Source organism: Embiotoca jacksoni, unplaced genomic scaffold (assembly GCF_022577435.1).
Source record: "Embiotoca jacksoni isolate LCO1_2020_lvr unplaced genomic scaffold, fEmbJac1.0.p SCAF_93, whole genome shotgun sequence".
Classification (NCBI taxonomy): Eukaryota; Metazoa; Chordata; class Actinopteri; family Embiotocidae; genus Embiotoca; species Embiotoca jacksoni.
In genome coordinates, this window is record NW_027185451.1 from 801,378 (window position 1) to 823,905 (window position 22,528).

General features: G+C 43.8%; 1 protein-coding gene across 1 annotated transcript in view; it reads left to right on the plus strand.

The window, feature by feature from the left end:
- The window catches only part of LOC138193736 (thrombospondin type-1 domain-containing protein 7A-like), a 152,803-nt gene that overhangs the window by 78,767 nt on the left and 51,508 nt on the right, over positions 1-22,528 (plus strand). Inside the window, exons 8-12 of the mRNA XM_069141934.1 lie at positions 1,081-1,275; positions 4,676-4,922; positions 15,966-16,081; positions 18,149-18,284; positions 21,407-21,510. Coding sequence (XP_068998035.1) covers positions 1,081-1,275; positions 4,676-4,922; positions 15,966-16,081; positions 18,149-18,284; positions 21,407-21,510 — 798 coding nt within the window. The remainder of the gene's footprint in view (positions 1-1,080; positions 1,276-4,675; positions 4,923-15,965; positions 16,082-18,148; positions 18,285-21,406; positions 21,511-22,528) is intronic.

The window sequence follows — 22,528 nt, forward strand, 5'->3', positions numbered from 1 at the left end:
TTTTGATTTAAAGGTACAGTTCTGCTAGTTCTTTACCTTTCATAAAAATGGCTGTATTTTCATTAAAAAGGGTTTTCATATCATTTACAGGGCAGGCAAAGAAAATATGATAATTTATTATTATTTCGGCCCATAAAGAGACATATCGACCCCAATAAATTCCACGCTTCTCTAATCAGACTGTATATAAAAGTGGACGTCGCTTCCACGTCTGAAAAGTGAGACCAATGCAGAAGTGCAATACCACTGAAGGCCATTAGGGGTCGGCTCTAAAAGGCTCTGGTTTCATCGACTCTCAATCAACTTCTTTCATGAAATACAAAGTCAATCAAATTTTTTTTTTTCCACAATTAATTGTGGTGTCATTAGCTGAAGCCCTTTCTTGTTATTCATTTTCTGGCGGTCCATCTGAAAACAATCCGATCATTAATTAGATATTAGGCCTCAAAAAGAGGCATTTTTCTGTTTTTCTGTTTGATTGACAGGCCTGCAATGCAGTCAGGTTTGAGCTGTGGGGCGGGGCGAAGCGTCTTCGGGTTTCCATACGGAGCGAGTCAGATCCACCGCTTGCTCCTCCCCAGCTCGTCCAAATATGGTCACTTCTGGCTCCAGAATAGCAAAAATGGTGACGGCCAAAATTCCAAACTCCTTCATGACGTCAGTTCGCAAACAAAAACTGTACTTTGCTCTTTAATCTATTTCAAGCTCTCGCGGTCGACGTTGCGTCTTGCTGCTCAGATAGCGTCACTAGCGGTCTCCAGCGCTATTTGTGCAGGCTTTGCCAATTACTTTACAAATACATATTATTAGATTAAACTGATTAAAGAAGAATCTGATTTTATAATCACAAATTGAATAATTTTTGAGTTCATCAGGAGCCTGATAATTAAAATTGTTTTAATGTAGTTTTTGGTGCAATGTGGTTTTTTTAAAAAAAGACATCCGAACACAATAAATATAATCATATCTGTCAAAATGAATTACAGAGTTTGGAGCTTACTGTCAAGAGAGTTTTTCCACAGTTTATCTTTATTATTAAAAGCAGATTAACACAAGTTTTTCTTCTTTTTTGTCCTTCAGGAGAGACGGTGGACCGAAGCCTCTGCTCGTCCTCCCCGACCCCGGAGCCCGTGCCCTGCGAGGTGCCTTGCTCGAGGGACTGCGTGCTCAGCGACTGGACGCCCTGGTCCACTTGCTCCCAGACGTGCTCCAGCAAAACCATCGAGGGCAAGCAGATGAGGACGCGCTCCGTTCTGGCGTACAACGCCGGCGAAGGTGAGATCTCGCACCTGCCCGGGCGGCTTCTCGCCGGCCGTCGCGTATGGAAATATATGCAGATGAGGCCCCGGATATTGGCTTAGTCACGGCCTTTCAAGTCGTCCTTCGCTGTCACTCACTGAATGTCTGGATTTCACACTTGTCTGCATGTGCATTTGTCCTTATCTTAAACAGTCCGCTTATCTGTCTGGGTGATTATTTCTGTTGGTTGGCCTCCTCGCCTGACACTCACTTTTTTATCTCTCTCTAAGATCACTCCTCTCTCTCTCTCTCTCCGGGTTTTAAATCTCTGTGTGCGTCCGCCTTGTTTTTGTCTGTCTTTCCTTCTGTGTTTCCTCTCTGTCTCATCTGAGCTGCTGTGTGTGTTTTTTTTTTTTTTGCTCTCTCACAGTCACTGCGATGGTTGTGGCCTGGATCACAGTGATGGAGGGTAACGTTGTAATTGAAAGTTGCCAGTAGCTGTTTTTTTTTGTTGTTGTTTTTTTGTAAAACATCTCGCTGATGTACGTGCGTACATGTCGTGAAATTGAAATTGTTTGGCTTGTTTTGACTTCTATCAAAAAAAAAAAAGAAAAAAAAGAAATGTGTACATTATCATAACGGCTTCCGGCTAAAATTATAATTGATTTTAGAACTTATTCAGCGAAGTCGTGTTGCAGTCAGGCCTCGTTGGCCATGTGTGAAATAGCCTGATCGTGTTAGCCGTTGTTCTGCCGTAGTCGTAGTTTACATACCTCAACTGTCACATTAACGTATCTAACGTGTATTTTGTCGAAAGGTCTTTCACGGGTGCCAACGTTTCCGGGACTTTTCGGTAAATCTTCGACTTTAGAAATATCGTAGTTGTAGCTTTAGATTAGTTGATAAACTTGATTAATCTGCACTTTGCTGTCGTACATTCTCGTGAACACACACGTGCGGGAAGAACAATACCTGAACGAGGCTTTTGTGCCTCCCCCTGCAGAGTAGATTATCTGATTAGATTTTGAGCTCCTTGGCAGATTTTTGCAGCCCCTGTATTGCATATTAATGACGAAATAAACATTTAAAAAAAAAAAAAAGTAAACTATACAAGACCCACTCAAACGATACAGGGTTCATATTAATATGCATGCACTCTGCGTTTGCATGGAGTTTCTCCCTGCTAATTAATGCATTTTTATACATTTAATTAATGACCCATTTAGCATAACTGCTTACATTCAATCCCGCGGTGATCTTGGCGGGACTTCAGGAAGCCCGAGTGCCTCTTGCTGTTTGACACCCGTCATTTGAACGAGACTCGAGTTGCATGCCAAGTGGTGAAAGGCTGCAGCTCTTTGTGAATGAGACAGCAAATTATAGTTTATCTCGCAAACACGTGAACATTTATGTAACGGTAAGGGGGAAAAAAAAAAAAGAACGAAAAAGTGCACTGGATAACAGCTCCAGCACGTTTTAATGGACTTGGAAAAAACACAGACACAACCTGACCTAAATATAGTGCTAAAATAATAACTTACATATGTGGGCTTCATTTGTCACTGCATCTAAGATGACTCACATCCCCCTCCCCCCCTCCCATTGTCCAATACACAGCGTTTTCTAGGTCATTGTTCCGCAGCAGCTCCTGCTCAATCTGAGACGCCATGTCATGCTGGTGTCGGGACGAGCGTCGCCGCGTTGTTAGTCAGCAGAAAGGAAGTCACTCTCGCTGCCCATTAAGGCCGAGGCTTGTTTTAAGCTGCGATTCAGACTGGCGTGTTTTTTTTTTTTTTTTTTTTTTTACACCGGCACGCTCATTTTTAGAGAAGCTGACTCGCTGTCAACTCCAGCCGGGAAATACACAGGTTGGAGAGCTCGCAGACCCGCGACGCCTCTCAATCTTTTTTCGCTGAAAGCCATAAGTGTCTGAAATTACTCTGAACCGGAGAGTGCTCCCTCTCAGTCCACCGACCGACCGACCGACCGACCGACCGCTGCCTCGCAAGAGAGATGAGAGGGAGACTGTAAGTGGGAAAGACAAAACGATAGATGGAGAGTTGTGCACACTAAAGTGGTGCATTTGAAGTCTGACCTGTGACTTGCAGCAGGGTTTAAACATTTGAACTCCTCCAGAGAACGACGTTGAATGCATACAAAAAAAAAAAAAGGACTGGTTTTCTTTTGTTTTACAAAAATGGAAATAAAAATACATCAGCCAATTGATGAAAAAACAGTGTAAAAGCCACTCTGTCAAACAGAATTAATGCAAAATGTTGCACCTTTTAAATAAATACTCCGTACTTACTGCATTTCTTCAAAATTGGCAGCATTAAGATTTGCAGTAATTTCAGAAGGTCAATCAGATGTGTAGGGAAACGGATCCATGTCCAGACTGGTGCTTTTCAAATGTCATTGTGGTCACAATATTGAAATTACGCACGTCTTGTTCAAACCTCCCAAAATTCCAGGATTATCTTTGTGTTTTCTTGGAATAAGGATTTAAAAAAAAAAAAAAAAAAAATGAGTGGCCCCGCCCCCGCAGGAAAAGCACTTTAATCCCCAAAGATACTCGATCACAGAGAAAGAGGGCCGATCGCGAAGCAAATGCAAATGAGATACACCAGTGGACATTAAGTATTAGTACGTCGTAATGATAATGAGTTTATGAAAATAAAGAAGAAACTAACACACCGACATCTGCAGCACGTAAAATCTAACAGACGACTATAAATCAATTGACCTGAGCCTCGGTGTGTAGCCTCAGGGAAGCAAAGTCTCACATCTGTCACAACTTTGAACTGAAAACCCACTCATTTACAACATATCTTCTAAAGTTCTTATTTATTTGTGCAGGATTTAGTTGAGCTCCCGCCCGGAGTGTCAACTTTTTTTGGTATTAAAGCTGCATCAATTGATTTTTGTCAGCTTTGGGTAGCAGAACAAACAGTAAACACAGCATTGAAATATTACAGTTTGAAGTTATTATGTTAAATTTGTTATAAGATCTTTGTTTATTTACACATTCGGCAGAAACTGAGCAACGTTAGTGTTGATTTTGACTTTCTGACCTCGCAGTGAATGTTTAGTCTAATATCTGCCCCTCCTATTAGCTCTGTTTTGGTCTTCACCACCTCTGGAGGGGAAATATCTGACTATTTAGCTGTCAAATGTTCCACTGGGTGTCAACTTTTTCAGCCTTACATTTGGTGTGAGGCAGCTCATGTGGAGAAGCTTTTATTTTGAAAAATAGTAAAAACAAAAAAAATTGGGATATAAAACCAAAACAATAAACTGAAAGATGCTAAAAGGCGTCAGGGAAACACAGAGTTGGGTGGGTCTTTTTTTAATCCAATTTTCCAAAAATTACTTTTTACAAGAAAGGTTTCTCACGCTTTTTAAAATGTTGATCCTCACAGTGTTTTGGTCTTCCCAGGTGGAAACCTGTGCCCGAACAGCAGCGCCCTCCAAGAGGTGCGGAACTGCAACGAACACGCCTGTACGGTTTACCACTGGCAGACGGGGCCCTGGGGCCCGTGCACTGAAGACCCCTCCGCCTCGTCCCTCAACACCTCCGTGGCGGTGCGACCCGGCGGCGCCGGTCCGGCCCCCTGCTCCACGGGAATGCAGACTCGCAAGGTGATCTGCGTCCGGGTCAACGTGGGACAAGTGCCACCCAAGAAGTAAGCTCTTTCTCTGTTTGTTTTTTACCACGTTTAATGTTTGATTTGAACCCATCGACTGTGTATAAAAGTGGACGTAACTTCCAGGGTCTGAAAAATGAGGCCGATGCGAAAGTGCCTTAAGCTGCAATACCACCGAGGGCCACTAGAGGCTGTGTTTTTTGGGGGCGTGTCTGTTTGATTGACCGGCCTGTGGTGCAGTCAGGTTACGGCTATTGCTGGGCGGGACGTGGTATCGGAGGGTTTCCAATCAGATGGAGTCAGATCCGCCTCCACCCCCCCCGCCCCAACCCAGCTTGTCCAAATATGGTCACTTCCTGCTCCAAACTGCTCCGAACTAGCAAAGATGGCGCCGGCCTAAATCCAAACTCGAGGCTTCACGACGGCCGCTCACGAACCGACGGGTGACGTCACTGTTTTGATTTTGACCTGCGACGTCTGGTCTCGTGACGTGAAAACGCGTTCCCCAGTTATTTGGACTCCGTGTCGTCTGATTTGCGGCCGTGGAATCAGCTGCCGGACTGTTGTGCCGTGATGAAAATCGCTGACTTCTCAGGACTGAAATCCGCTCGCTTCGAGCCGAGCTTCTTGATCAAGTCCCGTCGAGATCGAAGAGGCGGCGGGTTTTCGTTTCAAACGAACCTCCACGGCGGCTGATTTCCGCCGGTTCGCGATACCGCCGTTCAAAAAGGCAGAAACTAATCAGCGAAATCAGGAGCCTGCGGCGCGGAGGAGGGAAGACAAAGACAGGGGAGAGACTTGTCGGTCGTCGCCGGATGTGAGAAATCAAAACATCTTTTGTTTTTATGTCGTGATCCCTCAAGGAAAATGTTTTAAGAAGCCTGTCGTACATGCGAGGTCGAGCGGTGATCTGTGAGCATCTGTTTCTGTTGAGCAACGGAGGCGACGGGAAGTTGAGCACATAAATTGCCTCTGTTTATTGTAAAGGACACCAGCGATAAACCGTCCACGGCGACGGTGTTGAACGGTGCGTGTGTGCGTGTGTGTGTGTGTGTGTGTGTGTGCGTGCGTGAGACATTGAAAGCAGACGTGATTAAAATAAACAAAGCAAGAGTCAGAAAGCAAAAGAGACAGATGAGAGATGGCGGCGGAGAGCAAAAGTGACAGCGGGAGAGTGAAGAGAGAGTCCGCAAATAAATTTAAAAAAAAAAGAAAACGGAGACGCTAACGAACTCGGTGAGCCGACAGTACGTGAAGTTGACTCCCCAACTCGTATCTACCCTTCGCAGGCGACCGCAGATAAATAAATAATCTCTCCGTCGGTGGAAGCCTAATTTACCCCGCCGGTTTGGGCTGCCGGTAATTTCTCATTGATGATAATAACAGTAATTAAATTGGATTGATACTTTAAGGCAATTTAATCACGAGGCAGATGAGAGGCGAGATGTTTGCGGTGAGCGCCGCGGCAAGAATTCCAAAGCACACGCGGAGTTTACTTTAACGTCTGCCGGAGAAGTTCGGGTATCCGAATCCCTGAAAACATTAAAAGAAAATGTTTTAAAAAGAAGCAGATCGGCTTGTGTCACATTTTTGGTGGGGAAATAAATCCGAAGCAGTTTTAGTCTGAAGAAAAAGACAAAACAAATGGATCGTGATTTTATATTTGTTCTGGTTTTTGTTTTGTTTCTCGCTGTTATTCAAAGCCAGAAAAAACTGTGTAAGTTATCAGCGACGGGACGACGGGAAGGTCAGTTATTTAAAGGCTCGTCGTAAAAGGGAAATGTGATTCATAGAAGAACACGGCGTGATAAAAATGAAGATTAATGTCCGGTTCGGAGGCGGCTGTTGGAGCTCGCTGACCCGGCTTTGCACTTGTCGGGGCCCGCGGAGGAGAGGTCGAAATCCCCCGGATGTCTTTTTAATCGTTTTGGTTTTTAAATCCACGCTGGCAAAGGTGGAGCAAGAGACAAGCGGCGTCTCGGTGTCGGAGTGTCGGAGGTGGCGAGAGGCTAATGGCATCGAGTAGCTGACCAAAAACAACAACAACAAAAAAAAAGGTTTCAGTCGATTTGCCTCCATTATCTTTTGTTCTTTGCCGCTCAATAACTTTTATATAATCAACTGTCATTTGCAATACAGGCAAAAGAGCAACACGCGTCGGTATCACTAACCAAGAGTGAAAAGAGGAAAGTGAACTCCCATCATGCACCTCTCAGCAGGCGGTTATTGTTATTGACCCCCGCCGAGTCTATTTCTTTTTTCTTCTTGGAATAATGAAGGTCACACACTCGACTTAACAAACGGCCCCGAGTTGTTTGACATTCAGGGTATTTTTTTTTTTTTTTTTGCTGGTAAGGGACGGATCGGTTCAGACTTACCGGCGTGGCACCGGACTTATAAATGGAGTCCATTAGATTGAGTCAAACAGACAGCTTGTAAACTACTTATTTAAAGTTCATCAGGCCTTTCACACCCGTATACACACACACACTGGAAGGGTTGTCGTTTTGTCCACGCTGTGTTATAATCTGTCTCGGCCAAGGACGCAAAGAGGGAGTTTAATCCTTTGGACGCTAACTGCTTGAATAAGGACGAAGTTACACGGCTGAAGTTTTGTATTCAGTTGAACCAGATCAGGGGTCTCCAACTCGTAGCTCGCCAACCGGTTCTGAGTAGACCGCTGGAGGTTCGAAGCAATATGCGGTGTTTCCCCGCGCTCGGGCGCCATCCAGACTGCGGGCGCATTTTTTTCCACGTGCGGTTCGAATCCCGTCATTTTCAGAGGAGCGCGGTCTTTTGCTTCTTTGCACGTAAAACAATTCTTCAAGTCTGGGAACTCCGATGACAAACCCCACACGTGTTTTTCTCTGGAAACCTGATCCAATTTTCCGTGTGTTACCGGGAACTCAATTCCCAGCATGCCTGGCATCCAACTCTCAAACCTCACCCTCCTGAAAAAACAACAACAATTAAACTCGGGTTTAATGGTTTGCACCTCGGACAAAAAAAACGAGACGCGCGTGTCAGCACTGCTTCAGTTTCTGTCTGCCTGGAGGCAGAAGCGGAGATTGACAGTTGGTGTGAACGCTGTCAAACAGGAGTCTCTCCACAGACCGGGAGGCGTCTTTTCAACGTGCCTCTGTGGACCAGTGGCGCTGTCCGTGGTGCTGAAGAGGCTTTTTCTTTGATATCCTGTCTACGACCGCAGTTACAATATCTCAGCGTTGATTGTTAATTAATTTAGTTGATATTCTGACTATTACACTTCAGAGACGTTCCTCTTCTTCTCCTCCTCTTTTTCTTTTCTTTTTTTTTAAACCTTGAACTCTCCGAAGTTTCGGTTGCTGCTCCGAACCGTCTCACACACACACGCAGGACGTGAAATCATTTTAATAACACCTCGTGGGGAAAATGACTTTGAGTCTTCAGCTCACAATGACAAACACAAGATGGGTCCTATTAGGTTGATTGCCAATTACCACATGCCAAATACACAAATTAACGCTTTGATAAGTACGTTTCCAAAGCAGCACGGGACAATTAACAGAACGGGAAGAGAGACCAAATAATCTGTTCTGAATGTGCAGTGGGCGCTCATCTGAAAAACACATAAAGCTTTTATTTTTTTATGTAATCATTTCGATGAACAGCTACACAGGGAAGGGAGCTAAGTTAAGAACTTAGATGACCTTGTTATAGACTGAGAAAGTCCATTCATGGTGGAGCTTGGGGTGGATGGATGGGTTAACAAAATGATAGACTTTAACACGTAATATGCCCCCCCCCCCCCCCGTTTTAGATGTACCGTCTCAAACTTAAGTCACATAGTTATTAACCCAAACCACAATGTTTCCCTGAACTTAATTTAAGCCAAACCATCAAACCAAACCACAGCATTAATCATTTAGCTGTTTTCATTTCTAAAAGTAAAGGGCTCAGAAACGCTTGTTGTTGCAGAGGTTGTTAACAAACCACATATTCTGCCATTTTATTTTGAAAGCCTATTGGTTTAACAGGAGACATAACAGCATCAGTTGTAGTGGTAATGCAGCTGTATAAAAAAAATGTGACTTTTAACTGTACATTTGACTGGAAACAATGGCACAGACAGTTGTGTGTGTGTATATATATATATATATATATATATAAATATAGTAACGTGCAAACGTTTTAGGCAGTAAAAGTAAAGTGAGGATGCTTTCAAATGTCATCACATCAATCAGCTTCATCTCATTCATGGTTCCTCATTCTACTTGCTGCAGAGGAGGATTTTTCTTCGTGACCGGTTGCACATTCGGGTTCGTTGTCAAGCTGCAAAATAAATTGCAGAACGATCAGACGCCTCGCTGACGGTTTTCCATGATGGATGAAGTCCTCAATCGTTTTGCACAGTAGTACTGTATATGCGAAGAGAAACAGTCTGCCTGAGTGTAACGACAGCGTGTTCAGATACAAAGTGAGCCAGTGAGGATGAAGAGAAGTCAGACATCAGCGGGAATTTCAAAAAAGGAATATGACACACGTGGCTCATACAGAATTTATGTAATATATAATGTAGACAGTTGAAAAGTTCACCTGACTCGTTGATATATCTAATTTTTTTTTATTTTTCTGTATGTTTTATTGAAAGAAAGTTACAAAACCTACAGATCAGTCTCAGAACTTGTTCTACCTTTTTCTTTTCTTTTTTTTATTCCCACTAAAGAACATATGACATCACAATTAAAATTATTAGTCAAACAATAATTTAATACATTTCTCTGGGATAAAAAAAAAAAAAACTAAACAAAATATTCCCTTATTCCAGCCACTCAATCGTAGAGGTACGACGCCCTAAATATCTTTTCGTCACGGGACGGAACAAAACTCTCGAAAGCGTCTCCGTGAGTCATTGGAGACGTTTCACGGAAACTTTCCGGTGCTTTCTGACATTCGTACATTCGTTTACTCAAACCAGCGGCTTCAGTGACCCTGACAGATTAGACCTCGACAGGAAGGGTGCAACTTTTAAAAGACGTCCGCTCGCTTGGTGATTTGATGATGATGATGATGATGATGGTGGCACCGATCACTTCCAAGATTTCCACACGAGTTCAACCAGGTTGAGATCTAGTGAATGTAAAAAAACGTTTCCTATGTTTTTTTCATCTCCGTGAAAGCCTTCAGTGATCCCTTCTTCCCTTCAAGCATCTTTTTTAAACTCTTTCATTAAATCGTTTCCTTTCTTGATCAAGTTCTTTCTTTTTTTTTCTCGGCCATCTGTTGCGCGGTTTTACTCGCCTGCACACGGGACTGACTCAACACGCTGTGCTGTTGTTTTTGTTGTTGTTGTTTTTTTTTTGTTTCCTGCCCCTGCATGTCTTCATCTGGCAGGTATTCTTGATCAGCGCACCCACGGGAACCCCGGCATGACAAACAAACAAAGGCCGCCTAACCCCCCCCCCCCACACCCTCCACCCCCCAGCCCCCCATCCCGCCCCCCTCTGCGCCCCCCCACTGCATATGCAGATGTGACCTGTCTCATTCACAAATGGATCTGAGCTGTCTCCCCTCCTGCAGCCTCGGGCGCTGAACCTCAAAGAGTGCACACACACACACACACACACACACACACACACACACACACACACACACACACACACACACACGCACCCACGCGCACACACACACACACACACACACACACACACACACACACACACACACATGCACCCACGCGCACACACACACAGAGCCACCCGATAGAAAACGAGAGGCACAACACAGACAAATATGTCAGAGCCTCGGGCTCGGGCTGCTATCATCTCATCGAGAAAAGCTGTTGTGGCGTGAGGAAAAGGAGAAAAAACAAACAACAACAACAGCTGCTTATTGATTGTGACAGTCTGTGTGCTGAACGGTACCAAATGTGCGTTTTGTATAATTACATTGATGCTGTGGAATTTGTTGGGGGGGGGGGGGATAAAGGGAAACTGAATGATTCACGGTGACGATAATCGACAGCAGTTGTATTAAACGCAAGTCAATCATCCCGCTGCCATGTTTTTTTTTTTTTTTTTTTTTTTCATTTTGACAGCGGTTGGTAGCTGAAATCTCCCCTCGGGCGGGACGGCGGGCCAAAACACTCTCGTGAAAGGGTCCTTGAAGAGCTGCAACTGTTTTATGCCGAATTAAACAAATGATGTTCTTGTTTTGTAATTTTGATAATGAAATTAATCAGGCCTTCTCTTCTTCCGCAACCAGACCTTGTTGTTGTGTTGTTCCGTCTGAACACTTAAAAGCACTGACAGCTCTCCGCTTTGAATCTCCTCTCTTCATCCCAGCTTCAACCATCTGCTCATTTTTTTCGGTTTTGTTTTTCTTCGAGAAAAAAAGCCAGCCTCTCGCCGAACAGATGACTCAACGCGCTAATAGCGAGCGAGGGGGGAAAAAAAAAAAACCCACCAAGCACGCTCGTCTTAATGTCGCACTCTCGGCTGAGCTCCCGGGTGCCGCGTTGGTTGTGTGCGTCTTCGACTTCGCCACAAATCAGGACATTTAAAGATCATTATGGGATTGTGACACTGACTGGAACCAGCGAGTCTGTTAAACAACAACAAAAAAAAGAAAAGACAAGAAAAAGAATAACACATCCCCATTACTGGATTCATTTCAGTGTGGTGATGAACACGAGGAAGGCAATGAAAATGTAAAAAAAAAAATAGTAAATTGTGCAGTTTGGATGAAACACCCAAAGAGCCTTGTAAATGAACTTTTCCCATCTAACAAACAAACAAACAAAACATCAATGACAAGCCCAGATAAACAAGTTGATCAGAGACAAAACTGACAACAGCAGGAATAAAGGAGAAAAAACAGTGGGATGAAAAATGGACGTGATTTTTTTTTTTAAACACAATTAAGTATATTACAAATCGCTTTCACACCCCCACGAACAGCCGAGCAGCCAAGCATTGTGTTCTGCCAACAAACATTGCCTGTTTTTTTTTTTTACTGAACTCGGGATTGTAATTGAATTTTAATCATATGAATTTGGATAATGCCCATCATTAGTGGGGCTGCAATATAACTGGATTAAAAGGGGAAGAAAAGGGACGGTCCTGTCTGCAGAGGGAAACCTGCTACGAGTCGACTCGTCGTCAGGTCGCGTCGTAGAGCGACGTCCCGGATGGATGGAGGAGATGGGGACAGGTCGCTTCAGAGCCGCCTGAACGCTGGAGGTGCTGGAGAGGAGTATGCGGATTTCAAAATTTGTGTAAATGTAGCGCCGAATCACAACATTAGACAACTCAGGGCACTCAAAACAGGAAACCAACACATTTTTTTTTTTTTTTTTTTTTTTTTTTTTTTTGCGTGAGCAACAGCTGGAAGGGAAATCTCCCTTTTAACAGGAAGAAACCCTCCGACAGAACCAGGCTCAGAGGTGGGCGACAGACCGGGGGGTTGATGGGTGGGTTGATCATCAGGAGGTCTGAAAGGCAGGATGACAGAATCGCGATGATATTCAAAGGACAGGGACGAGAAGCCGACCGGCTGGAGAGCGCCGGCGGGGAGATAATTGGGCGAACGCGGCGACGACAGGATTAGGAGCGGGCGATTTGACAGCGTGGGAAAGCGGAAGTGACGTAGGAGATAGAACGGCAGGATTTAACCATGATGCAAGGTCACAGATCTTCTTTATTGAGCTCATGTATGAACTTCAGTGAAAACACACAGGTGGTCCCAATAGGAAAAGCTGAGATATACAATATATATATATATATATATATTTTTTTTTACATTAAAAGTAGAGAAACGTCTCTTTCGGCCGCTCCTGACAGAAAACAGGGATTCACCCAACCAGAAAACCAACAATGAAAAGTTTTTGTTTTTCTGCTACGCGCTCGCGAGGGAACACGTTCCAGTGTTTTTGTGTATACGTTCAGACAGAACGCTGAAAAGGTGAAAACTAAAAGGCAAAAAACAATCTGCACTCCAGAAAATGGGTCTTTTTGTCCTCTAACGTTTTGTTTGGTATTCAGAGCGTATCCCCCCACCCCCCACCCCACCCCACACACACACACACACACTCATTCCTCGTTCAAAGGCAAAAGTCAAGCTGTATTTTAGAACTGCGGCGTTCTATCTAAATTGAAAAATCTTGCAATTTCTGGTGTCCTTTCAAGATTTTACAAAAGTGTTAAATCGGCGCTCGTCCTCTGATGTTTGCCATTTCGGAGCGGCGGAGGGAGCGTGGCGGGGTCAAAGGTTTGATCTCCTTCCGTCAAAGAGCTTTCTTTTAAAAGACACAAACATCTGAGAGCGCGCTGATCCCTCCTGACATGGAGTTTGTTTGTCTTCGGCAAATTTTCAAGGAATCAAGAATCCATAGACGAAGGAAATACAACATCTGTGTTCCCTTCAGAAGCTGAAATAAAGGAGTCCTGCCGTGTTTAAAAACAGGAAACAAGAGAAATTGTATAAAACTACTATTGGTTTCATGCCTGGAACACTTGCTTTGACAACAAATCTATCACTTTATATGTTTTATATGAAACGTTAATGTCCTCACACCTCCAGCTGCGCAACTCGCGTTGTGATATGTGTCTTATTTGCATCCTAAAATCAATCAATATCCTAATAATTGATCATCAATCGGAGTTACTTCATGCATTCCCCTCCTTCTTTGTGTAACCTGAATGCAAAATAGTTCAAGTAAATAGCTTTATTGTTGTGAACTGAACTGAACGGAAGCGGCGGATCTGACTGATCTGATTGGAAACCCGGCGATACCACGTCCCGCCCACCGATAGCCGTAACCGGACTGCCCCACAGGCCTGTCAATCAAACATCCCCGAAAACACATCTTTTTGAAGCTAATTTTATAATAAATGACGGAATTTTTTTTAAGCTGGACCTCCAGAAAACTAATAAGAAGGAGCGACTTCAGCTGACAATACCGAGATAACTGCTGGAGAAAACAAATGAATAGATTCCCGGTTCTCGCCGGAGTTTAATGGAGAGATTCTTCTCCTCAGGTTCACGGGTTCTCGACATCCTGTTGAAATGTCCTCGAGCGAGACACCTGTTTGTTTGCTTTTTTTTTTTGTGTTAATTAATTTTTTTACGTAGCATCGGCTGACTGAATGCAGCAAAATGTAAAAATGCGTCCTCCCCTCCGCCGCGTCCGGCAGCTGTTTCTTTCCCGGGGACCCATTCACTTTTATGAAGACACCGGAGGATTTGCTCCGCTCGAGAGGGATTTAAAATGAATCTGGTGTCGCTGTTACATTATTACATTTTTTTTTTGCCTGCGAGTCTCGCTGTCGCTCTCCCTGATGGCGCCTCGCCGACGAGTGACGAGGACGAACCGCTCGTTCTTCGCGACATTAAACCCGACCCACGTGATCGCGAGAGTCAGCCACGTAGGATGAGGCAACCCCCCCCCCCCCCCCACCACCACCACCACCACCACCACCACCGATTCCTACTCCCCTCCCTCCCCCGGCCGAGGTGGCGTGGCAGAGATCGGATTACAGCGTTGTCCTTCCAGCAGGTCTATAATCACGACCCGCTTATCTGCGTCCAGTCGTATGTCCACTCAAAGGGGGACCGTAGGTGCTTCTTACCGTCGAAAGATTAGCCCTTGTTCCGGAAAACCTCGGCATGACCCCCGCAAAGTCTTGTGACATCAGAGGGGATTATTACTCACTGATAGCTCAATCCAGTTAAACAAGGGGAGTTTTTTTTTATCCCGCGGCCGGTCTGCTCGTCTGCTGGCTCTTAGCCCGGAGGAGCTCTGGGTGTTACAGTTTCCTCGGCGGAGACGAGAGAAATCATCATAAAACATGTATGTGGAGCTGTTGAGTATTTCCTGTGCTGCCCACGCTGCTCGGTTATGGGTGGTGGTGGTGGTGGTGGTGGGAGAGGGGAGGAGGGGCGGGTGGGGTGTATGACCATCTCTTGGCTGCACCCTTCAAGCGCTTTCAGCCAGATGGCATGCATCAGTCATAAACTAGATGTGATTACGGAGGTTTTTATTGCCCTAGATTGCGCCTCGAATAATTACATTGTGTATTCAAGCAATGCCCAGATGGCCGGTACACCGAACCTTCACGGTGGTTTTCATTAAAGCTGGTTTGTATTTATTTATTTTTACAGCCAGGCATCGTTCTAAATGTCAGTCGAGTCTTCGTCGTGCCTGTATATGTAAAAGTCAGCGAGGTGGGGCCAGAGGTTAAAGTTCACAAAAAACGTCCATATTTCAGTCACGCATTTTCTTATTGAGAGCCTTAAAAAAAAAAAAAACTTAAAAAAAAAACTGTTGAAGTTCAGGAATTAAAGGTCACAAAAGCAAAGCACGTGTTTTAGCAAACCATCTGAATACTGTTAAAAAATACCGTACAGAAAGGAAAAACAACATCTCAAAGTTACTGTGTTCAACTTTGCACGCTGAATTTGAAACTATATTTCAAAAGTAGACCTTAAGTTTCCGCGCACTCGGACCATAAAAATACTGTACATGTTCAGTCATCTTTTATTAAGCGCCAGCAGGAAGCGTTGGTCTTGTGAGCGTTAATAAAAGATCTTTGATATATATATTTATGGACTTGGTGTGTGATGGACGCACTTTGGGAGCTTCATCTTGTTCTTCCAACCATATTACTTTACGCTATTCACTCTGGCATTTTATTTTATTTTCCCCTAGGGATTTTATTTTGGCGTAGAGAGTGAATTTACGAGATATACCACCTACCGCAGGATGTTGGGATTTTAAATGATGAAAAACCCGAATGCAGCTTTAAAATGACCAGAAATACAAACACTGTATTTCAGTTTTATCTGGTTCTGGTATGACTCTGAGTTCCTGGGAGGTGTAACCGGCTTCCTGCTCATAAAAAAACCCCAAAAAACCCCACATTTCTTCTATTTATAATAACTCCTTTCAGTCGGCTGAGTTCTCCACCGAGCAGTAGTTGTGGCCTTTGAGGTTTCCGACCTCACGCTGTTATGTGTTGCTGAATGTGTAAATAGTTCCCGGCAGCATTACAATCAAAACCCCCGCTGTGTTATTTTTTTAAATTTTTTTTGTGTTGCCTATAGGTGTCCGGACGGCCCTCGACCCAGCACGGTGAGACCCTGTCAGCTGCCCTGCAAGAAGGATTGCATCGTGACCCCCTTCAGCAACTGGACGACGTGTCCGGTTACGTGTGACGCAGGTACAGTGAGAGAATCGATGCTGTTTCATAGAGAGGACTGAAAACGAGCGACGGTTGTTACATTTCCTGGTGTTTTATTTCCCTTTTTTTTTTTTTTTTTTTTTCCATTTCAGTTACGTTCAATGGTACCCAGTGTTGATAACACATGCTGTGTTCCAAATGGCCTACTTGTGTAATAACACTCACTGTTTTTGAGTGCATTAAGTGCGTTCACGACCGTCAAGGACAGAAACATGCAGTGCACTACAAGTACCAGGGTGATGCACTCGAAAATGTCCAAAAACGCACCTAAACGGTCAGCACCTTGGCGTCGTAGAGGAAGGGGCGGGGCCACTGACACAAAGACTTTTTAAATTAAGGCATCTGAGGCAGGGTGTGTTTACTTTTTCCACTAGTGCTGCTAGACAGAGGCCACCAGTGTGTTTATTGACTCTATATATAAGTGGACGGAGCTTCTGGGTCTGAAAAATGAGGCCGATGCGGAAGTGCCTTAAGCTGCGATACCACCGAGTGCCACTAGAGGTCGGCTCCAAAAAGCCTCCAGCTCCCATTAAAGTAGTCTCAGAATTCAAAGTCAATAAATTTTCTCCACGAGTTATCTCGGTGTTGTTATCTAAAGTCGCTCCTTCTTATTAGTTTTCTGGAGGTCCATCATTAATTAGAAAATAAGCCTCAAAAAGACTTGTTTTTTTTTTTTTTTTTGGGGGGGGGGGGGGGGGGGGGGCGTGTCTGTTTGATTGACAGGCCTGCGGTGCAGTTAGGGTTACGGCTATCGGTGGGCGGGACCTAGTATCTCCGGGTTTCTAATCAGATCGAGTCAAATCCAGCGCTGGCTCCTCCCCCAGCTCGCCCAAATATGGTCACTTCCTGCTCCAAACCGCTCCGAACTAGCAAGACGGCCCCGGACAAAATCTGAACTCGAGGCTTCATAATGGCCGTTCACAAACCGACGGGTGACGTCACTGCTGGTTGCCGCTTGGTTAAACAGAGGGCACAAAAACACGTTGATTTCTGGGTAAAATCTTGAAGGCTATAATTGCTATATTTTGGCAGGTGATGCGTTCACATGCGAAGGTTATTTCCGGTCAGTGCAGCGCAGCATTGTGCGATTTGAAACAACGCTGCACTACACAAGTAAGTGTCCCAACATGTACGAGCACTGCTTGTTAGTGTGCTCAGGGAAGTGGCCACTCACAATATTCACCACCACAGCTACAGCTTACAGTAATGAACTAGTGATAATAAGACGATAAAAAAAAGCAATATTGAATTAAATGTCTTCTGTTATGACTCGGTGCCGGGTTTATAGAGAGGCCAGTTTAAATCGACTGCGTGGCACAGCTACATAGTCTGAAGTCTCCAGACTGAGTCAGACGCACTTGACTGCCACGTAAACACACGTATCTCGTTACACATAATTAATTTGACAGATCGGCGTGTAAGACAACCGTCGGGTCGAGCTCTTTCAGCGGTGTTGTTGTTGCTCTCGTGGTGAAAAGAAAAACACTCTCGGATGAGGTCACCTCTGTCACGCGGCCGTTCGCCCGAGCTGTCGAGCGATGACGAATACATTCGATGGATTTACGAGTGAAAATCATTACCGTCCATATTTTGATGACCTCTCCAGTGTGACACGGTGGCGTAAATCTCTCCTCTCGGAGAGCGCCGGCCGCCGGGCATTTTAATTTGACACCGCTGACGTCTGCACCTCGTTGCCGAGAGTTACACGCCACCCACATACGAAAGGTTTGAAAAGCACCATCCGGAGGCTCGTAGCCTCTTAACGAACTACTTGGAGGGGACCTCCGCACATGTAAATACCATAAATTCAATCTGAGTCACTTCCAAGGTCTAACGGAATCTTTCGACATCGTCGTTGTTGGCTTCATATCCCCAGTAATCACAAGTGCGGGTTTCCTGCTACAGCTGTCCAATTAGATTTGTCGGTGGTGGTCTCCAAGTCCCCTTTTCAAGGACTATTACCGGAACCGTCTGTGTTATCGTTTTGACATTTACCCAGTCAGATATTTCCTTATTTTAATTCAATAAATGTCTGCGTCTGTTCAGAAGGTAACGCTGTGAAGAAAAAGCAATCAAGGAAGCGCCTTATCATCCAGATGCCGTCCAACGGAGGGCAGGAGTGTCCAGAGGTGCTCGAGGAGGAGAGGGACTGCGAGGTCCCCAAAGTCTGTCCCGGTCTGAGGTAATCCCCTTAAAAATCCTAGAAATGTTTTGGTGGGTTTTTTTTTTTATACTTGACTAAACAAAGTATGAATGGGTTTAACGATTTTGAGGACCACAAGGCTCATTTCATAGCTGCTCTGGTGGTTAAATCTCACCGTTTGCCTCATTTTAGACCTGATAATGTCTTTCTCGCTTAGATGGTTTTCTATTACAGCCCAGAAAGGCCAAAAGACAGCTCCAAAAAAAAAAAAAAAAATCAAACCCAAACAGCCCCAATGTGTTTTTGTTGTGTAATAAATTGCTTTCATTGGAAAAAAAATGAAAACATTTGAATATAATGTGAAACACATTTTTGTGCGGGCACCATGAGTCTGATTCTCTCCTCACTCTCTTAAAGTATCAGCTGTATGTTTATTTATAGAGCAGCACTTACACAATTGTTAACTCTTTGTTGACCGGCATTATAAACAGTAAAATGTTAGGTTATGCACTAAATAATTACCTGAAATTACAATGAATATAGTATTTCATCAGTTTAACAATTGATAATGGAAATTCATTTGTTTTATTAGGAACTCTTAGTGCACAAAATCGAATGATCCAATCAAAAAAAGTTGATTAATGCTAGACTTACAAGTTTTGCCAATAAATGTGTTTTCATCACAATATAATATTGTGCAGATGCTGCTTATGTTTAATGGTCTCGATAAAGGGCGTGAAAATAGAGACAGCAGTTTGTTTTGGCTTAAGATAGTTTTGTGGTGCTCCACCGATCAGGCCTTCACCATCCTAGGAAAACAAATACGTATAAAGCAAAATCGGGTTACGGATTAGCAGTGCGAGGCCGTTCTGAGGGCGGACGTATGACATAAACATAAGTTTGTGAAATCACAAATTTACGGAAGTCGAGATGGCTCACTTGCACAGTTGTTAAACATGGGTTGTGTGCATTTCTTTGTGGATTTAATCTTTTGACACTTTTACTGTATTTATATAGCACCTAGAACTGCTCTACACTGAAAAGAAAAAAAATAAATGAAAATCTGAATTTATATAATATGGGACCTTTTTTAAGCAGCACAAATTCAGTTTGCAGAGTTCCTCTGTGGATTTAGACTGGCTCAGTGTCTTCTGTCTTTTCCTGTAATCCCAGATTGACTCTGTTTTTTTTTTTTTTTTTTCCCCTTCTTGTAATCCAAGGCTGAGTCCATAATGTGAAAAAAGACCCCTGCCTGTGAAATCTGCTACCATGTCCATGTGGTGTTTTTTTTAAATTTGTTGTTTATATATAGATACTGAAAGACATATCATCAGCAAAATAAGAAGTCAATGCTAAGGTTGAGCATTTCTGTGTTGGAACTGACAATCTCAAAAACTCGGATTGAAACAGCCAGGGTTTGATATTTCTTATACCAGTGGAACCAATCTCATCATCTTGTTGGGTGGGGCTTTCCATATCATGGACTTTCCTGCTTGAACTGCATGCGAGCGGTGGGTGGGTAGGTGGAGATTATAGACTGTCTTAAAGTGCAATACCACCGAGTGGCACTACAGGTTGGCTCTAAAAAGGCTCCGGCTCCATAGACTCCCATTCAACTTCTCTCACCAAATACAAAGTGAATGCATTTTTTTCTACAAGTCATAACTGTGTCATTTACTAAAGTCACTCCTTCTTATCAGGTTTCTGGTGGTCCATCTGAAAATAATCCTTTTATCAATTAGATATTAGGCCTCAAAGAGAGCTGTGTTTGAGGGCGTGTCTGTTTGATTGACAGGCCTGTGGTGCAGTCAGGTTTCCGCTATATGAGGGCGGGGCGTAGTGTTATCGGGCTCCCAATCAGATCGAGTCAGATCCACCGCTTGCTCCTCCCCAGCTCGTCCAAATATGGTCACTTCTGGCTCCAAAGTAGCAAGATGGCGACGTTCAAAATGACGAACTCGAGGCTTCAGGACAGCAGTTCAAAAACTACCGATCGGTAAAGATCGAGGCAGGGACAATTTGTATATTCATAGATTTGAGTTACATCTAAGCCACTTTAAGGCGTTACTGGATTTTATTTTGAGGGAAAACACTGCTAAATATGAAATGTTGATGTACAGAGAGGAGTTTTTAGAGGATTAATCGATCAGGCTTCTGTGAGGTCAGACCGTCTGCGCCACGACTCCACTCTGGCTGTATGTTTCTGGGCCTGTCGTCATGCTGCAGAAAGAATTTTGAATTGATTAGACACCTCTGTTAAGGTATTGCCTGACGAATAAGAATCGGACCATCTAAAATTCCCTTTGCACAGAATGCAGTAGATTTAGACCTTTTTTTTTTTTTTTTTAAATATCACACTGCCATCTGAAGGTCAATTTCTCCACACAGTTTATTTCATTGACAAACGCAGTCCAGTCAGCACATGTTTGGAGGGTTTGGCTGCAGCCAGTTATCCATCTGGAGGCATGAATTGTTCCTCTGAGTTTGTGTGTAAGGTCACTTTTGAATGCCATGTTTTTTATCGTATAGTACAGAGCTAATATCTGCATATCTGAATCGATGTGAGCCAAATGTGTCTAATTTTTAAATACAAGTAGAAACAAAAATGAGCTAAATTAACTGTCTTGTTTTAGGGCGAGGTCCTCTACAACAAACACTAGAATTACTTCAAGGCAAGGCAAGTTTACTCGTAGAGCACATTTCAACAATGAGGCAATTCAAGGTGCTTCACGTAAAACCATTAAAAGCATCAAAAACATCAAGCGAAAGAGAAATAAATTTCAAAGCAATTAAAAACAGTGATTAAAACAATTAAATAAAAGAAATAAAGCATGCTAAAAAAAAAAAAATTGGATAAAAGTTACAGTGCGAGTGTAAGACATAAAATACAGAAATAAATTGTAAGTGCAAGAAATGAATCAAGATCCTCAAATCTGGTTCAATGAAAGGCAACAAAGCAAAAAGTGCTTCAGTGCTACTTTAACATGCAACATGTTTAATACAATGCACACAACAAACGTTGGTCTGAAAAATGGCATTTACACATTTGTCCTGAAATAGTTCAGCCTTACTGTATGATAACTCTCTGACGTGCAGGACGTCGGTGTTGTTTTTTTGGTTTGTTTTAGCATTGCTGCATTAACGTGTCTGATTTATTCCAGGTGGAAAACCCACAAATGGAGGAAGTGCCAGCTGGTGCCGTGGTTCCTCAGACAGGAGAGTCCCGGTGCGCAGGAGACCTGTGGACCAGGACTTCAGACGAGAGGTACAGAGTCTCTATATACCCCCCCCCCCCCCCCCCACCCGCGGTGCATCTGGAGCCCCGGCCACGAAGGCCAGCAGATGGATGTGCCAAGGTTTTTGAGAAAAGTCCAATTTACTTAAGAGTACACATCTAATCCTCCCACTTACTAAGACTCATGCTGACGCTCCTATCAGCACAACCAACTCTCTTTCTGTTTCTTTTTTTTATTCCATTGTTATTTTTATTTTTTTTAATCCTCTGGAGTTTGGGAAAGGAAATGTGTTCACAACTCGTCACGCGCCTCCTGAGACTCGTTTGACAGTTTGGGTTGTTTCACTGCTGGCTTTTTTTTTCTTTTTCTTTTTCCCCCACCTCGGGCTCTTGTCATGCAATATTAATCGAATGTCTCCGGTTGAAATTTCGGAGGAGTTGCGGCACTTTGCCTCTAGCACACGACGGGCCGAACCCCTCGTTCGTACAGGGGCGCTTCACGCATAAGCGCCGAGTACTTTAAAAAGGGGTTGTCCCTCTTTAAAGGCATATTTTGTTGTGCCTTTTTTCTTATATATATATATATATAAAGAATGTCCTGGGAGGCTTTCATAAAAATCCAATTTCAGGGGGTCACGCAGAATGATCAATTTCATTATGTGCCAGCCCCTATGGAAAACCATTATTAGTGCTTATATTTCCGCTTCTTCTCCGCTTGCGCTGCATTAATGGAAAAAAGAAATCAGTGTATTCATGTAAATGCTTTGAGGTCCACTTCAGGCTTTACTGTACTGTTATAGATTCTGTGGAGCTTCTTTTTTTTTTTTTCCAGTGATTTGATACCATGTGACACCTGACCCCCCCCCCCCCCCCCCACAACACCCCCACCCCTCTCCTGCTCTCGTTTTCACACCTCTGTCACTTCTTAAATGGCAGAAATCTTTTTTGACCAAATGACACGGACTGTGTTTTCTGTACATGGACAGAGTGAAACAAAAAAATATTAGCTTTTACATCTAACAAACGGGCGGCGGGGGGTGGGGGCACA